Genomic DNA, 21109 nt, shown 5'->3' with positions numbered 1-21109 from the left:
GCATTTAATTTGAAAAAATAAAAAGCTAAAACCGGAAGTTATGTAGAACGATGCCCGTATCATTAAAAAAAAAATTAAAAACACAAGTTACAAACATAAGTACAATATTACCATAAATAAAATTAAAATTAATTAATATAATATTTATAATTTAATGATTTAAAAACCGATTAAATATTTTTATAAAATTTTCATAATTCTCAGGGTTTGGATAAGTTTTATTTCGTCATAACTGCAATCAGGGTTAATTAATAAATTTTGATTTAAAAAGACACTATAAAAATAATTAAAATTTAAAGTATTTTTCTGAACAGCCTCATTTAAAATACAATACACTTATTATATTTAAAATTCAATAAATTTTAATTGAATTCATTAAAAAATTATTTGCATAAATAGAAAGACTTTAATTATACTCAAAATTAAATGCGCAGTATATTTATTTTATTTTTTTTAAATTTATCAACTCTTTGGATAAAAAATAAATCACGGGATTTAAAGTGTGGACTCACTGACGGATAAAATTGTCGCATGAAAAACAATAGCCAAGGTCATGGTCACAGTCACATTAAATTAAATATATATACACACGTATGGATATATACATGACTCAATCACAGCTCTAAATTTATCTCGATCGTGAAAAAGGTAAATGCATCTCGGATAATCCCACATGAATAGTATTTTATTTTCATGATTGAAATTTTCCAACATTTTAGCATTGAATGTAAATTAAAAAATAATAATAAAAGAAAAAAAAAAAGAATATTATTGAAATTGATTTCTTTCATGTTTCTATGGCAATTCTAAATTTTAATTTTGTACGTGAGCATCAAGAGCAATTTTGTACTGAATGATATATATGCGATGTAAAATTGTATGGCTGTATTTGGATGGTCCTTCAATCAACACACACACATACATCCACCCTTCATGCACTTTAATTTACCATTTGGAATTTTTTATTTTTTTTTACCACAGCTTCATCGACAGTGCGTCGAAATGAATAAATTTATATTGAAAAAAAAAAAAACAACCAAAGATTTATATCAGTTATTCAACAGTAAAAATTTAAAACCTGTCGAAAAATAATCATCGAAAATTTATGATTAAAAAATAAAAATGTATAAGCTAGTTCAACATCAATCCATCAGAAATTAAATTTCCATAAAATTGATTATTTTTTAAGTTACTAGAAACTATCCCTTAAATATCACGCCTATTTACTATACTACTTGCATGATTTATTTACAAGAAAATTTTGAATATCTTTTTTTTTAAAATATATATATTTCTTACCGAATTTATGTAGTTGATAAGACTAAGATCACCGTCCCAAGGATCCTCAAATTTATGTGATTGTTCCAGGATTCTGAAACAGAAATACAAAGAAAATTAAAATAAAATTACATGACTTTTGGAGTAATATTTAAAAAAAATTCAAAAATCGAAATTATAACAACGAGACTACTGTATGTATAATAATCTATATATATTATAAAACCAACTGCTTCTTAAAACTGGAGTATACTATATATAGCTATAATATATAATAAAAAGGTAGCACGACCTTTTACCCATCAAAATCTGATAAAACACCACCAGAAAAATCTAAATTTATTCCCTGTTTTTATTTACAGAGAGAGAATATATTCTAATTTTTTTTTTTTCTCATTTATTTATTGTATATAAAACTTTAACATGCCTTTAAATTCAACCTTGTTTAAATTTGTTTAAATTTTTAAATAATATAATAATTTAAACAAAAATATAAACAAATTAAATTAAATTAAATTTGAAGAAAAATTTTAATATTATGTTAATTGTATTTGAGAGATTGTGTTTTGAAAATTTAGTAAATTTATTTATTTATTTACTTATTTATTTATTTGTTTATTCATTTAATATACTCAACAATTTACTCTAATTTCAGCACATGTCTTATTAACCAAATCGAAAATTTCCAACATCAAAAATTTGTTATTTTAGTTATAAACAAATTATAAACAACATAGACCATATTATTTATATTTTTTCTTGTGGTTTTTCTTATTTTATTTTTCATCAAATATCTTTTCTAATTTTTTTTTTTTCATCACGTAAATAAAACTACCGATAGAGAGCGCTCTAGAAAGAAACGCGCGCGGGTTTAGTTCGGTGTTTATTGGGAATCCTTGGCACAAGCCCCCAGTTTTGTTTCGTACGGTGCGCTGCGAGTTTCTACTTTACAGTATTAAAAAAAAATATATATATCTTCCTCAACATGGTGTAAAAAAATTAATAAATAATATAATAATTAATTAATTAACAAAAAAAAAAAAGAGGAAAAACTTTCGTTTTATTAGTTAAATTGCTTTTTTATTTTGTGAATTTATTTGTGTTTATTTTTAATTTTGTGTAAATAAAAGTGTACGTGACAGTGAATTTTAATTATTGTTTTTCTTCATTATTATATTATTATAATTTTTTAAATTTCCATCAAAAGAAACTGTTATTTATTTATTTTTTTTATCATCATCGTTGGAATTACCAAAGGATTAATTGCTCTACGGAAATTATTTTTTCCACTATGCTGCGGGTGAACACTTGAAGTGAATTTTTTTATTTTATATTTATAAGACCACCGGGAACCAGCAGCAGTTCAAATATATATCGTGAATATTTTTGGGTTACATTATTACATGTACACGAGTCTCGCTCCAATTGATATTAATTTTTTTTTCAACAAAATATCATTCATATATCCGTTCATCCAATTATAATATAAATAGACTTGAAATTTTTTTTTTTTTTTAACTATCAATAAATAGAATTTCTTATTTACAATTTTTCTTGGAGACAAAAACATGTGAATATTGTGAAACATATTTTTTCGGAGCATCTTTAAATTTTTTTTTTAAAATAAACGACTTTTTTTTTTTGTAATATAATTTTTAGTAAAATTAAATTTGATTAATTTTTCAACTAGTTTATAAATTATTATTATTTTTAATTTACCAAGATAATTAACTTTTTTTTTTAACTCGAGTTAATTAATTAAACCTTGAGCCATTGCAGAGATAAATATATATATTTTTTTCACCTTCTGTTGCATTTTAAAAATAATACTTTGAAATGAAAAAAAAAAAAAAATCAATGCATTGTTGTGTATATCCACGAATCAAATAGATATTTTCATTTCTATTTTTTATATATTTATATTTTTTTTAACTACTATCCGATATGGATAAATGCACCCAGCCAATGACATATGATGGAAGCCATTCAATCAACTCGATGGCCCATAGTAAATCATTGATTTCTAAATATATAATAAAACAAAAAAAAAAAAAAAAAACCCAACAAACTGACAACTTTTATAACGAAATATAAAATTTATTGAAATTCGATTTTATTATTTTATTTATTTATTTTTATATTTATTATCATCGTTTTTATGATGTCGCATAAAATATTATAGACTCATCTCAATGTCTTTTATAATTTTCAATACATTTTATATACCTACATATTTTTTTTAATGCAAACTTGTGAGACAATTTATTTTTTATAACAAAAGCTTACGGGACATTTTCATACATTTTTTCTTTATTTTTTTCCACGCGAGATAATAATTTTAGTTAAAGTCACGAAAAAAAAAAAGAAAAAATGGAATAATAATCAGGTGTCTTTTTCATTGTTTTATCAGACTGAAAATTCACGTGGGTAGATGTTTTCATTGCAAAAATAATTATCGAGTAATCTATGTATTTTTTTATTTAAAAAAATTTATATTCAGTCTATTGAATAATATTAACTAAAAGAAAAATATATATTCTAAAGAATATTTTTAATATTGTGAGATAAATATATTCAATATTGATATTTCTAGGTTTATCTATTTTATTTTTAGATATCTTTTTGATATCATATTTTGATAAGATGAAAAAATATTTCATAATATTTGTACTTTTTATTTTATTTACTTAGAAAAAAAAAAAATTTGTTTGATGAAAGTACTCTACTTTAAAACACACACACGTGTTTTCTATAATTTAAATTTCAAAGCAAGTTAATTAATCAAACCCCAAATATTACTAATAATTTTCTAGGAATTTTTATACGTCTGACTGAAATTATCTCGACCCTTATATCAAAATTACAAAACAATTGACATAATAAATAAAATAAATAAAAAAAATACTTTTATTTACAATTGATAAATATAATATTCAAATCAAATATTAAATAATTTTTTTATCTATTTGATAAATATATACAATTTTGAAAAGAAAAAATATAGAAAAAAAAAAAAGGATCAAATTAATAATAAATATTTACAGTTAGAAAAAAAAGCATATAGTAGTTAATGTGTTGTTGAAAAATAAATACAGTGAGTTTTACATATGAACATAATTATACTCAAGTCGATCCTGTTTGTCCCGTTTTTTCTGTTCATTTATCGATAATCGTTTACTTCAAGTTGAGTCAAAATGTTCGAGCTTTTATTTATTATCTCACCTATATACACACACACGAATTATTCCGACACGAACATACATGGATATATACTTGTTTAATTTTGTTCCTTTGATCGAGGATCATCTACCGCCAGCAAAGTCTTGGCAAAGACGCACTTGTAATTTTAAAATCAGTCTATATGCTTTATATTATTATTATTATTATAAATCTTTTACTTTTCTTGAGACTATAATTCTCGTGCTTTGGGGTTTTCTCGTGCTTTGAATCGATCTTTGCAGTTGGAATATTTTCAGCAAGATTTTCCCACGGATTATTTTTTCAAATGAAAAACGAATAAGAAGCTTGAGCTACCTAATTGCTGAATAAAACCGAAAAATAATAATAATAATATAAAGTCTCGAATGCACTGTTGAAGAAAAAGGTTCTCTTTTTTATTTTCTCTTTTAATCTGGATAAAAAAATTATTTTTCTTTCTAGATAAAATAGATTTTTTTTTTGATGGTTTTTTTAAAAAAAATATAGGTATATAATAAATTAAACTAAATATGAAATAACGTGAATATCATCTTCCGGGATATTTCATTTGTTTAATTAATGATCTATCGTGCGTGTCATGTTACTTTCCGGTTCTTGAAAATTTAAAACACCCTAGTATACTGGTAGTTTGATCATCAGTGCAACCAAGTAGGCAGATGTTGGAACATGTGAGATTTTTCATGTCTATTATCATGTGTCTCTGTTTTATTTCTGCATCATTTTTTTGTATCCCCTTGTGTATTTAAATAAAAATATATATATTTTTTTAAATAAATGCTAAATTAAAAATTTAAACAATTTCTGTCTCTAAATATTCTGTCAAATATAAAAACTCTAGTTTTAATAATTGACAGTTTGATATAAAAAGTTTGTTTTATATTTTGAACTCTCAAGTGCATTAAATATTTAATGCATTTAAAAAATTGAATAAATAATACAATTGTTTACAATATCATCCTAGTGAAAATAAATATTTAACTGTAAAATTTCCATTATAATTTTATGTATTTATTTTATGAAAATGTTTCGAATATTCCCTCGGTATTTTATAGCTATTACCGAATTTTATTAAACAAACAATATCAATAATTAAAAAGCATCGATGATGACCACTCCAATTATATATCAAAAAGAAAAAAAATTGAATTTTGTTGATAAAATTTAATACTAAAGCTATGTCGTTGTGTAACCAATGAACAATTATTGAATTTCATTAATTAAAAATTTATCAAATATATTTAATCGAGTTTGATTATATCCACATTTTTAAATGAAAATAAAATTGATAAATAATATTCAACTCTTCATTCCCCAAATAGTAAAATTCAAAAATATTTTCTCTTAGTTTAAATAAACTTGAAAATCTATTCACACACTATTATTGATGACCCATGAATTTTCCAACGAAAAGGCAAGTTTCAATATAAACACAAAACTACCCCTAAAATAATATTTTCTTTTCCTCAACTATCGCTCGAAATACAATATACAAATATTCAAATTTTCGTAAAATAATATTAAAAAAAAAAAAAAAAAAACAATATTGCAGATGTTTTCAAGGCATTGTGTCTTTTGCCAACATCATCACCCTCTTTTTCTATTATACATCCTCTCTGAAGTACCTCTTTTTTTTCTCTCCGACACAATAAATCTAATCGCACTAAAATCTTGATTTTTTTCTATGCTGATTAGCTTGCACGCGTCAAAATTATATATTTAATTTTTATTTCTTTCATATTTCTGTAACTCCCATTTTTTTTTATTTGCATTATATAAATTTTTTAATATTTAAATTTTTTATCATGATTTAATCTCAATTCTTTTTCGAGCTAACCCTTTTTTTTTCATGTAATTTTTCACAATGACAATTATGAAAAAGAGAAAGAGAAAAAAACAAATATAAATCGGGTTATTTCCTGGCATTTGTTCGTGAGTATTTGTTGATGATGATGATGATGGGCCACGTGAATTTATGAAGAGCGTGTTCAAGACCCTTCTCCTGTGTGAGGATATGTACAAAGTTGATGTCAAGGATAATCATGATGAAAGGGAGAGGGTAAATAGAGGAAATCGATTTGGCTTGAGACTTGAAAGTTTGAGTGTATATATATATATATTTACAGTGGCATATACAGAGGGCACATTGTACGTAAATAATGTACATATATATATCAGGGTTGCTGATGATTCTAGAGGGTGTTGTGTAAGGCCAAAGATCGTGAGGTTTCTCTACATCAGTTTGAGTACAAACTCTGTTGAGTATTCTGTATCCTTGGATAGCTATATATTATATGTCTAGTTGTCTAGATGTTTGTGGCTGAGGGAGACGAATGAGACGACAACTTGGAATAAAAATAATAAAAAATAAAATTTATAACTTGTATAATGGTTAGATATATTATATTGTGATGGAGTTTTTACCAAGATTTGCGTGGGCAAGTTATCAAACTTTTCTTCTTTGGTTATATACTAGATGATATGCTATTTTATTTATTTTTTACTTCCTTATATTTTTATATATTGAAGTATCAATCATCCACCAATCATCAACAATTTTTTCATTATATATTGTTGTTCATTTTTATCCGAATAAAATTATATATAAATTATGTTTAATATTATTGCATGTGGGTATTTTAATGCTGACATTGAATTAAATACTTGTTGATAAATTTATCATTCTTCAAAATATTTACAATAATTCTTTTAAATATACTTGAGTATATTATTAAGTCATATGTTTTTTATTTATTTTACTCTACTTCATTGTGTTGCATTATTGAGTCAATGTGATATTATTTTTGTGACAAATAATGAGGTTGTATTTATCACTTTACTTTCGTTGACATGACACAATGACACATACCCAAAGTATCTTTATTTAAACGACACAATTTTAAAAAGTATATCATCATCATCATCATTTTTTTTTTCTTACATATTGGTCTTTGTCGTCGCTTTGATTTTTTTTTATTTCTGCCTTGAATTATTTCGTTGAATGTCTAGCAACATTTTTTCTTTGTCTAGCTAAATATTTCGACGAAAATAATGAACCGAAGTTAATTCTATGTGTCTAAAGAAATATATAGCAAAAAAAATTAATACTAAATAAAAATTTAAATTGTTGATATAATTTTTTAAAAAATCTATAATAATATTAGAAAGTAAAAATAATTCACGGGGATGAACAAGTAAAATTTACGAATTATTTTCTCTATCAATTCGTGGAAATGAAAGGGAGTTGAATAATGGTGAAGTGTAAAAAAAATCAGCTTTTATTTTCATTTTTTTTTTTGAGGTGAATATGTGCTGACCTGAGCAGGATTTATTGCTCTGGTATCGAGGAGAAACCAGATGCATGATGTATATCTGTATAGATATCTGTTTATCTATATTTCAATGTGAAATGTGAATGTATATGTACACTATACACTTGTATGTATCATATATAAATTTTTTATTTCGAATAAAATTGGCATGAATCCAAGAGGATCGTCGTGGATGGTTATCGGCTCAGTCAACTGAAACAGTTTGCTCGGATTCTTTGGGTACTTCACGTTCCAAACGCATTTGCAATTTTTTTTTTTTAATCCTTTTTTTATTTATTTATCTTTCACTCTTTGTTTATATTCTTTTTATATTTATATTATTTCTATTTATTTTTTATCCTTTGCGTCTTTTGTTTATATTCCACTTTAACTTGATTATTATTATCATTTCTTTTTTATCAAACTCCATTGTGATAATGAAATTTTTTTCAGTATTAAAAAAATAAAGGCTAATTTCTTTTTTCCATTAACTAAAATGCAGATAGTAAAAAACTTTTTTCATTATTATTATTATTTAATTATTACTATTATTAATTGGTAATTTTCTCGGTTAATGAATATACGTTTGATTTAATTTATAATTTATTTTTCATTTGCCAATTTGCCAATATTGTTTGCTAATATTATTTTTCAAAGATGAAATATATTTTTATTACTAAAAAAAATAATAAAAATCGATTTATTTAATATTTCACCTTGATTGAGAATCACTGATGATGTGGGTGGTTTATTAATAGATATTTTATTTGTTCGAAATAATAACAGCCTCATTTTTCTAGACACCAAAGTTAAGTGTTGCTTTTTTCTTAACCCTTTTTTTTTTTGTCTCACGTGACATACTTGATGACTATACAGGGAACTTGAATTGCTTCGTAGTCAATTTTTTTTGTAAATTTAAAACTTTTTATATTTTTTTTGCCATTTCTTCCTCTTTATTCTTCCGGAATCACGGCAACGGGGCTCGATACGGCAATTACACCCAGCTACTTGCAATTGTGAACATATATACGTATATACACCATCGTGTGCTTCACTTTGTTATACAGACATTATATTATCCATTAAATTCAGCCATTTTTTACCACATATACTACATCCACATCAAGAAAAAAATATATACATTTTCCACACATACAATAAAATGCAAAATAATAATTTCCATTAAAATTATTATTTTTTTATATTTTCATATTTAATTTTCACATAATAAATATTACCGCGGTCACATAACAGTTTATTTAATTTTTTTTTTTTTGTAAAACATGTAATATATCTAATTGTGATAATATGAAATTTATTAAATTATGTACTATGATTTCTCGTTGATTATAATTATCAAAGTAATTGTTCTATTGTGTCAATCAACTGTACTAATTTCGACAGCATCATATTAAATGTAACTGACATTGACTATTCTCACTAATTAATTTTATTGATATTTTCAAAATGAAAATTACATTTTATACAAGTTTTGAAATCAATTTAAATTATTTCAATATTATTTTCAAACTTTATATTTGACAAGTATAATTATGAATTTTATTTTTTTTTTAATTAAAAAATACTAATTAAATTTCAATGTCAATTGGAAGGTTTTTTTTGAGTTAAATTTTACGGTTATTTGTAATAATATTGTATATTTTTTAAATACAATGAAGAAAATAATATTTAAAAAAAATTCTCACGAACAAATTTATCAAGGACGCAGTAATCTGGATGGGAATAATGCTTGTTAAGCTCAAATAGTACTTATTCGTGTCTTAAGAAAATAAAATAAAAAATTGCATAGCGTAGCACCTTTATTAGGATTAGAATATCCTTTTTTGGAAGATAACAATACATTTGTATACTTGAAGAATCTTTTATTTTCTTTTTCGCTTTTTTTTTTTTTTTACATCATCATGAATTGTATATATTATTTCTTCAGCTAAATGTCCAGTTTTATGCTTATATTATTATTTAAAAAATTCTTCAAGAATCTTGAATATATATATTTATAAAAAGAGTATTTTATTTTTTGTATGTTACAATTATTTGACTATATAGTTTATTATTTAAATTTATTATTACGTTGTATACTTATGACGAGTTTGTTTTTTATCGAAACTTTGCATCACTTATATTTATATTGAAAAAAAAAAAAATAAACCAGTAATTTTTTGTATATTTATTTTCTTATTTTATCTTGTTATTCATGAGTTATAATTTTCACAAGTTGAGTGAGATAGTTACTAAAAACAACAAAGACTAAACGCATCATGTTTTAATTTTTTTTTTACGTCAAGTAGATATTTATTAACAACGGTTTATAGATTGGTCAGTTATAAGTAGAAGACAATGAACCCAAAGATTTATGCGGAACGAAAATCGCTAAGTATATAGTAGTGCAAAATATATTATAAATAAAAAAAAATATATATGTATCGTCTGTTAAACCGGAAGATATGCATGAAAAAATTCACGTTGTTAAATTAAAATATTTTTAAATTTCATATTTTCATGATTTTTAATTCAAATGTTTTTATCTTTTTTTCCTCGCAGTTGAAAACTTTTTCTCTTTTTTTCTAGTCTGTTGAACACACAACTTTTTTTTTAGTTAAAATTTTAACACAATAGATAAAAAGTTTTATCATGTACATGATTTACTTTATCAGTATGGTTTTCAATGTTGTACAGATGACATTGTGTTACGTCTGTTGTTGAGAAATAAACTTTTTTATAATAGCCATTGGTTTTTCGAAATAAAAGTTTCATAAAAAAATCAGTTTCGTTTGTTGCTAAATTCAAAAATTTCGTTTTCTTAAATTTGTCGGACTGTAAAAAAGCCATACACTAATATATACATGTTTACAAGACTGTCGTCTTTATAATTTCCCCTTTTTTTTTTTGGAATATAATACGGATATTCATGAATCAGCCTGCACTAATAATGATTCAGTTAATAAAATTTTTAAACTTGTCAATTATTTTTTTTAATTTAAAATTGATATGTTATCATTCGTTTAAGATTGAATTTAAAAAAAAAAATTATAATAAATGAGAATTGAATAAAATCTTATTAAATTTCGTTGTGGAAGTTTATTTTTTTGCTTCTAGAAATTTTGGTGGAAAGGTTTTTTCCTTGCACACCAGAGAAATTCGATAGAGGTATAGTGGAGTAGATTTGTTACTACCTGAACAGTGTAATCTCCTCTTGGAAAATATCCGGAAAAATACACACACTGTATTCCAGGATACTCCTAAAAAAATCTCATATATCTGACAGGTATATAAGATGATACTAAAGTTGCGTGTGTGTGTATATATATATGGCCACCATGGAGACAGAAAAAAAAACCCCTGGAGTGTTTTCCCTTTACTTTTTCGATGCATTTGAAATTCAATGTGTTTCTTTACTGGGTTTTCATTCAACTTGAAAACTGCTGTCAGGTCGGTACTCGATGAACAAAGTCTTTAGTATATATATTTTTCTTTTTTTTTTAAATATGTTCAAAGTATTGGAAAACATGCTGACGACATTTCGAAAATCTTATAAATAAAAATAAAAAAAATAATAAATATAACAAGTATTAATAAAATACTAATAGATAATAATTTTAAATGAAAAATTAATTCATTTAATTAAGACAATAGAAATTTTTTAATACCCTGTCTATTTTTTATTCTTGAATGTTAAATTTTCTAAAGAGCAATTGACACAGTTTTGTGATCTATTTGCAAAAGGAAAAAGAAATTTCCTGTGACAAGAAAAATTACTGAGCCACATGATTTCCTTTCTCTTTCTTCATCATAATTTATATATGTATATATATTTCATGTACATACATGAACGATGACTAGATCGTGCTGATATGACTTTGTAGAATAAAGAATTACAAAATTATGAAAGGGCTATAACGCGATCTAGGTAAAAAGTTTCTTCACGTTTAAAAAAATATATAAAAAAAATATATAATGCTCCCAAGATGCAACAGTGCTCAAAAGCTTTTACCAAATCCCTTAAATTTTTGTTATAAACCTGACGAAAATAATAATAAAAATATTCAACCCCTAGCAACAAAACAAGAGCTATTTTTTTTATGGTTTTTTTATTTAAAAAATTTTTTTTTATCATAAAATGAAAATATAGTTTAATTACAGTATTGTGTTATAAATAAACACACAGTTTATTTATGAAAGTTTATTCTGTTGAATGGGAGGGCTAAAAAAAAAATATAAAATAATGAAAAAATTGTCTTGGTGTTTTATCGTGATGACATTAACGACCCTCACAGATAACATTGCACATCTTGTCCCTTTGTCTCACATTTATCACAGTTGAACATTTTTTTATTTATTTTCATTTCGGTCATTTTGAATATATATATATTTCCTCTTATAAATAATCTCTTTAATTACAAAAAATGATAGATCACGTCGCAAAATTATTTACTGCTGGTTCACGGTGCGATAAAAGTCAATGACTTAAATTCATGTTGTAACATAAATTTTTTTTTTTTTTTTTCATCCTTCAGTAAAACATTTTCGGAGAATAGGCAAGCGTGTCGAATATGGATCGACATTGGCAAAATACTGTTCTTGGAAATCCAAGGACAAAGACAAGGATCAGTGTCTAAGAGGGTGAAAAAAAAAAAATTCGTAAAAAACAATAATCATAAAACCAAATGATAAAAAAAAAAAAAAAAAGAAAATAGTAGTAGTAAAATAAAGCCAACAAAGTTAAAATAATAATGACATCAATAATGCTTGACTGTCGAATTATAAAGCATCTAAATAAGGCCTAATAGCAATACAAAATATTTTTAGCATCAAAAAAAAAAAAAAAAAGAAAGCGTTAAATATAAAATTGAAAGAAAAAAAAAATTTAAAATGCATAAACATACAAATCAAATGCGGGGCCCGAATGGCACAACGTCAATTCGTGGTCCCGTGAGACGTTGGAATAGTTTTCATGGTGGTGGAGTTGTTAATTTTGTTGATAATATAACACAAAAAAATATGCAAGAACCAGTAAGGGCTGTGCCCAAAGCTGTACAAGCCCTGAGAAGCGAAAGTGTCGATAGAGGTCATCGTATACAACCACCACCACCACCAGCATTTCCAAGAAGAAGATTTTCAGTATGGTAAGTTTATCTATTGTCATAAATGAAAATTCATTGATTTTTTATGACAATATATATTAATTAATTAAAATAATTGCAGGTTTTTTAAATTTATAAAAATTGTTTATCTAAATATATAACTATAAACGCGCATCAAGTATAAATCACGAATTTCTGATGTTGACATTGCTTATATACATAAACATATGGTTAATGTATTTAGACAATGAAGTGAATTGCATTGTTGAATAGGCCAACCACCATATACCATGGTGTCTATACTGGTTTTACCCCAATCCCACATAATGAAATTAAATGGCAGTCTGCAAAGTTATCTCTCTCGTTCAAGCCACCCTTCACCCCTCAATATAGAAATTCACTATTCATCCTGATGTAATATGCGTTTCTCTCTCAATTACATAGCCACGTGTATATATATTTATTTATTTGCAACTATATATATTGTAAAATGAATGAGCCGATCACATTGCAACATTTCCAATCGTCCATGAAAATTAGTTTAATATATAAAGGGCTTGTGAAAACCACAGCCATATTGGTTTTCACCACTTCATCGATCGCAACTGTTTGTTATTTTTGTCCATTAATTTTCCTAAATTCTATACAAAACTTTTTTATATATGTATTTAATTTATTATTATTATTATTGATTTATTTTTATTGAAGGGTAAATTATCAATACTTGTTCATTAAGTAATAATTCAAAGACCCCTGTTATAATATTGAAAAGAAATATATAAAAAAACAAAAATTTGAAATATTATCAAGTTTTTTAAATTAAAAGGATATTATTATTTTCTTTTGTTAGGGTTTTGGGATTATGATGATGATCGGTTTGTTGGTTATATAATTGAAAAAAAAATATAAGCTCATATGCAAATGTTTTTTTTTTTTTCGTTGATGATATTTAGTAGTAGAGAGTTGCTTTGACCCTATGACAAATCGATGAACAAGATAGTATTAAGCCTAGTTTAAGTGGAAACTCAAAAGCCCGAATAAAACTTGTTATAAAAATTATAATTGTATACCCGGAATGGATTAAGTGTATATATACCTATACGATTTACAAATGCCACTCGTTGATTATTGAAACTTGAAAGTGAATTTTAACGGTTTGTTTGAGAGTTGTTATAACATCTGCGCTGCATTTGTGTTGAAACGAATAATTGTTATGATAAATATTATTTAGTTTATGCTAATTATAATTATTATAAAATTCGTTTCTACAAATGGAGATATATATATTTAGTATAATATTTAGATATGTATATCGTGTTTAATTAAGTCAAATATGAACTGGATCATCTCTTCATTAATTTTCAAGATAACAAGGATATTGCTAATTATTGTAATTAGATATTTTCATGATTGCATTTTGCACAAACTTCAATTTCAAATGTACATTACTACTCCGTATATACCAACAGATATTCCTAGAATAACTTGAATATTATTTTTAAATAACAAAATAAAATTTTAAAACAATTTATTGTGTAAAAATATACAATGAAATATGAAAAATCATGTTTTGAATTTTTTAAATAATTCATAGACTATATTGCACTAATAAAATTTCCAATAAAAAAAAACTATACAAAGAGAAATTATTTTTTTAAAGAAAGTTGATAAAATTCCATTTGCATTGAAATATTCGATTTAATTTTTTTTTTTTTTTTCCATGAAAAAATCCACGTGTATCTATAAAAATATTTGCTTAAAATATATATAAAATTTTCCAACGAAATTCTCAGTAATATTACTATATTATTATAAGTAAAATATTATTATATTTTCTTTTTTTAAATATTTAAAAAAAGAAAATATAATAATTTAATTTTTTTTTACACAGTAAAAGTTATAAAGAGTTTATGGATAATTAATATAGGCTATTATGTGTATTATTAAATTTATAAACAGTGTGAAAATTTACGAGAAGAAACAGCATGGTTTCCCAAAATTTTCATAAGATGTTAATGAGAGCATGTCTCTCCTTAAAGGCTCTAACAAGTTTTCGAAATTTCAGCTAGCTATCAAACTTCTAATGTCTGCGTTCTAAACTTTATATAATAAAAAAAATAATATATAAACATAATAAATTTTAACCTTCAATAACAATCATGTATTTATTTTCCAAGTATATGTGTCTGATGAAACTTCAGCCTAACGAGTTATGCGCGTTTAAAAATTTAAAATAAAAAAATAAAATAAAATAAAATCCTTGAACTTGTAAATGACTGACACTTGAATATGTGTAGATATAATAATATGTGATGTGAATTGTACTTTGCTTTATGTTTTATCCAATTACGTTCATAAAACCATTAAATGCCAAATAATTAATGAAATGCCCTTGGGGTTGTCTCGTTTGTTTCAGCTTTGGAAAGCGAACGGGTGGTAGCGCTAGACGACCAAACGAGTGTTTTGTCCTCGAACCCTCCGAGATGATAGTGGTGAGTATTAAATTTACAAAAAAATATTAAATTTTTAATAATAAAAAACAATATAAAAAAATACTGTGCGGCTGAGCCTTTAGCTCTCAGCCTCCGTACAAAAAAAAATCACCATTTACTTTTAAGATAACAATTTATCATCAACACTATTTATTTTTTTATCTACTGCTCTTTTATTTCTTTTTTACTATCATCCCTTATTTCGAGCAGTATTCAAGACTGCACCATCACAACGACACGCTATTTACGAGAATTCATTATTCCGTAAATGTGATTTAGCCAAGGACACGAATCTCATTGTTTCAAATGTAATTTCATTTCGTGTTCTATCAGTTAAAGATTTACTATACAAGATACAAAAAAAAAAAATAAAATAATTATCTCAACAAAATAAAAACAACAACAAATGTATATAAAAATATATTTTTATATTATTTTTACTGTTTTTAATTTATATACTTATTTACCGTTGCGTAAAAAGTTGCAAAAAAAATTAAGATTTTTTAACTGACCAGTGATTACGGTTGAAAAATATTCTTGCATGACTTCCGTTTAATTTTTATATATATATAAAATATTTCAAATGATAATGAATACAGCACGTTTTGCTTTTCCGGTGTTGAATTTTTCACAGTGCGAGTATGACCGGTTTTTGATTGCATTTAATTTTCAGCTACGATTATTTATATTTTTCATTTTTTTATTATACATTTTTTACCAGTTGTACGATTTATCAGTGCGGATGATTTCTAGTGTGATTAATAACACATTGAAAATTATATTTAACATAAATGTACTAAAGTTTCTAGGATTGACATAAAATCATTATTTATACTGTATAACTTGAGATGAGTTATGTCGATATTTACTTCTCTTCAGGGGTTTATAATCGTCTCCCATCATATTTCAATGTGTATATATACGAGGGTATGTTAAATATGCATATGTGAATGTGTACTTAATGCATGCATGCATATACCAAGTTTCAGATTTGAAACATTCAATGTCACAGTTTCGACAAGGATAGTAAATTGAAAATAAAAGTTTTGGCAAATCCAGTAATTATTCAGAGTTTGATTTGAACGTCGAACTTTTGGATTGATTGGAAACTAGGTGTTCAAGTATTCAAAAAATACTGGTTTCTTTTTTATTTTTTAAATATATCTATATGTAATTTAATTTTTTTGATGGATCGTTTCATGTCAAAAATAGTAGAACCAATTTCAAGTAACTTAATTGTCAGTGTCACTATTATTTTTTTAAACAATCAACCAACTTGTAAATTGTGCTGCCATCTAGAAAATAATAAACTGCTTTACCGATGTTCAAAAAAAAAAAATATAAATCACCAAAGAGTACATTTTCTTTTTTATTCCATAAGAAAATTCGTTAGCTTTTACAATCGAGTGAAACACTCAAGGTTCTTTTAAAAAAAAAATCACTTACTCGACAATCTAATTACACGTTAGATGTATTTTTTTTATCTATTTTTAAAATATAAGTTTAAAAGTTTTCACATTATCTTGAAAGATTAAAAGTAATGAATTTTTAATATTTTTCAATTTTTAAAAAATAAATTATTCTCGTTTTAAAAAAATATACCAAAATTTATTACCACAAAGATATTCAATTTTTTTTTTTTTTTTGAATAATAAAAATAATTACTTTACAAACTTTTATATATAAATTATTCATATACATATTTATAAATAAAATTGGTGATTTATATTTCAATTGTAAAAGCCAATTCACATTGAGTTTTCAATATGTAAAATTTTTTTTTTTTAAATGCCAATTGTAAATGAACATATGAATTGTAAATAAATCACATGATGAAAATTTAAATAAACAGGAACTGGATAAAATTGGATTATTCAGAAACACATGTATCAGGGATGAATTGAGATTGATTTTCGGTAATGTGTATATAAATCTACTGCTATTAATCTCTTGAGAAAATAAAAAACAGGATCAAATAAGATTTTCTAGATTAACAAAGGTCATCATGATGTTTGAACACAACAATATACTATCAAAAATAAAACCTACTTTTGATCTATATGTAAATTATTTTTAGAAAATTAATATGACTAAATGTCTTGATATTGTATCAGGATATGCATCAGACGATACGACTTCCCGTCGCCATCAGAGTCACCAGAGTCGCGACATATTCTCTTATCATGAATGCACCGGATTTTATCCTTATATGCAACCAAGTGCAATTATTATTGTTCTCATGAAATCATTGGTGTGCACACTGACACTTTCCGTATATATAACAAACCAACTTGGGGGGTAGATATAAACCCTGTGCATGCATATATATACACTGCACTTTTGTTCATATAATATACTTGGGTGTCCATACCATGTAACGATGAATTGAGCTTTATAGACAACTCATACTACTACTCGATATAATGATAATCTCAAATTTCACATGATAATGACTACACGGGTGTATCGGCGCATGGATAAATGTCGCCAGAGTTTTAGATTAACATTATTATTATCAATATAATCCGACACAGGCACCGTGCCACTCTGTGATCCAATATTTATTATATCTTTTATTATCAATTTTATTTCCTTTTTTTTTTATCAACATATTGCATTATTGTCATATTTTAAAGTTTAAAATAATTTTATAATAAAAGTTATATGTACAAAATTGAACTTTGACCTCTGAAAAATTGTACATTTAATTGTATTTGTGTGTAGGTTGTCACATATTTAACAGCCCCATTGGCCTTTCGACTAATTAGGGTAATCTCATTATGTCCATACACTCAAATACAATATATATGTACGTATTTAGTTGTCATGTTGCCTTGTCACGCTTACTACTATAGGCTTCAATAATAAGTCAAGTATCCTTGACAAATTTGTCATAATCTTTTTTATATCGTCGCATTACTAAAGGGTCTAATTTATTTTTTTATTCAATTTCTTGAAATTCTCACAACTCCAAGTGTTTCTGAGAAAAAAAAAAATATATATAACAAAAAACTACTGTGTCTACAAAAATTGGCCCTATTTGTTGTTAGCCTTTATTTTTTTTTCTTTTATTAACAAAAAAAAAGCTCATCTCCATATATAAATTTGAATTTTTATTATCAGTTTTTTTTTTTATATATATCAACCCACGATTTCTACCTGGAATATATATTTAATCTAAAGTAAAAAAGAATTTTTTATTTTAATTTAATTTTTTGAATATAATCCTTATTATTTATATAGTTTTTTTTTTTTTTTTCATAGTATTTTTATGTATAAATTTCTTCATTAAAAAATAGTAATAATAACATTATGTTTTTTTATTTTGTTATTTATAAAAAAATAATTCCACATAGATATAGTTTTGTATATAAAATTGTGAATCTGGGTAAATTAATTCTCCTGGGTATTTGTGTGTGGGTCGTGACAAGCTAACTATCTGAATGAGGATCGATATTATACGTGACCTTTCAAAATAAATATACTTCCGGCTCCTTTATTTTACTTATTCTTGTCTCAACAGACTCGTAAACATATTTACATTGTTCTAACAAATATAAAATAACAAATGATTAATATACAAACTAGCTATAGTCATTGGAAGTTCAAAATAAAAAATAAAAAAAATACAAAAAAGATAGTAAACTTCATATTCTACTGCAGTATAAATGAAAAAAATGAAAAATGATTTATCTTACTTGGTTGTTTTTAAAATTAAAAAATTCCTTTTTTATCTAATTTTTTTCTAATGGAAAAAAAATTATACATACAAGCTTTGAAGTGAGTTTATTTTATGTATTTTTTTATATATATTTTTATTCTTTATTATCAAAAGGATGAAATTTAAGAGCACGTACGTTTCTTTTGTACACGTGTGTGTTTATTTACTATATAAATTCGATTTTTGCTTTTTTTCGTTACGTTGAAACTCCATTACTGATCTTGGAGTTGAAAAGTGTCTTTCTATAAACAGCGATGAGTCCAAATGTAATGTTTTTTATGTACACTAGTTTGTGGCTTTGTGAACTTTTGTCTATCTCCAAGTGCACTAGACCATTTACGATAACACAAGAGTTCGTTATATAAATTGCCAAATTTTTTTTCTTTTACGACGTTGTAAAAAGTTTGATCGTATACACACACGAGACATGTTTTTATACAGCTATGTATTTTGATAATTGTAAATTAAGATTAAAAATATAAAATAGACTATTTCAAGTAATCCATCATCTTGAATTTATATATCTGTTTAAAAGTTAACTTGTTTATTTAGTATAAAAGTTATTCTCATTGGTCACTCATTGGTCAACAGGACTAAGCAATCACAACAAACATCGTTTGACATTTCAAGCGCATACACAATAATACTGTTTATTTGTTGAACAAATATTTTCTCTATATGACATCAAACAACTTTACCAAAATAATCAGACTACCGTAAAACTTGAAAACAAGTGTATTTATTTTTAACAAATATTATATTAGTTTATATTTGCAAAAGCTTTTTACGACCGCAAAGTAAAACTGCAGTTTTAAAAAAAAATCTATTCATGAGGGAAAAAAGCAGATAACTAAACTCTTTTTGCAATAAGTTTATTCACCTGTCATATCTATTGGTTAATTTTTTTTATCCCGTAAATTTATATAAAAGAAAATTAATTTTAAAGAGAAATTAAAGCACTGCAGTTATTCGAAATTTTAGTATATGAGAATAATAAAATATACTGCAACGAAAGACGAGATGATTCAGTTTTAGTGAGCTTGCAGAATGTTATTTTGACATAAAAATGTGTAAGTTTATTTATGAATACGAGGGTTGTGTGAATGTCCGATGTTAAAAAAAGGTATAACAAAAAAAAATATGTAATAATAACTATAACAATAAAATATTTCATATTTTTTTTTTGATAAAATAATATACAAAAAGATATTTGGGATTTTGATAGATTTATCACACATTATTGAGTTGGAAATAAATTAAATATATGCTGGGTCAAAACGTAGGCGGTTAATTTCACAAAACTATTATATGCTACTTTCATAATTCATTTGAGAATACAGTACTTTTTTGTTTTTTTTTTTTGTTCATGTCATTATTATTTTAACTAGTATTATATTTACTTGAAATTTGTCTGGTTTTTGTCGTTTTTTGTAGCTACTATTTTTGTATTTTGACGATGTATATAAATACTTTGGAGTATTAGTAAATTTGTACAGTGTTTTGTAAGTATAGACACATGAAGAGTCAAGTTCATTCATCGTAGTCATCGTTATATACTTTAAAGCAAACTCTTCATGACACGTCCTCCATTTCCGGCGTCTTGTCATCGAATTTTTTTTTTCATTTATATGTCATTTTTTATTCAATTTCTTTATTTTATGTTTAATCAATTCATCACACTTCTTACTGTTATTTTAAATTCATAGTTTTATTTAAATTTCACGAATGATTTTATTTTAAATTCGCAATTTTCGTTTCAATAAGTTAATAGAGTCTTAAAACTTTTTATATTTTAATACAGCAAATTATATTTTAATCTACTTTTTTTATCAATAAAAATGGAAATAAAAAAAATAATATATTCTCAAGATTTATTTTGTATAGAACTAAATTTTTATATTTTTTAAACTTTGATTAAATTTATCTTTATATAATTTTTATTTGCATGATAAAATAAGGATAAAACAATGAAAGAATAAAATTTTATTT

General features: G+C 24.6%; 1 protein-coding gene across 11 annotated transcripts in view; it reads left to right on the top strand.

Moving 5' to 3' along the window:
* Nucleotides 1-21109, top strand: part of LOC122854553 (rap guanine nucleotide exchange factor 6-like) — a 52495-nt gene that overhangs the window by 14406 nt on the left and 16980 nt on the right. For 10 of the 11 annotated variants that reach the window (XM_044155336.1, XM_044155334.1, XM_044155338.1 and 7 more), the window contains one exon: nucleotides 15324-15399. In XM_044155336.1, coding sequence (XP_044011271.1) covers nucleotides 15324-15399 — 76 coding nt within the window. Of the gene's footprint in view, nucleotides 1-12485; nucleotides 12950-15323; nucleotides 15400-21109 lie in introns of those variants that run through there. The other variant, XM_044155339.1, reaches the window with a different exon arrangement.

This window comes from Aphidius gifuensis, linkage group LG4 (assembly GCF_014905175.1).
Source record: "Aphidius gifuensis isolate YNYX2018 linkage group LG4, ASM1490517v1, whole genome shotgun sequence".
Classification (NCBI taxonomy): Eukaryota; Metazoa; Arthropoda; class Insecta; order Hymenoptera; family Braconidae; genus Aphidius; species Aphidius gifuensis.
The sequence above is the reverse complement of the archived record's forward strand: the minus strand, read 5'-3'. Positions and strand labels throughout refer to the sequence as shown.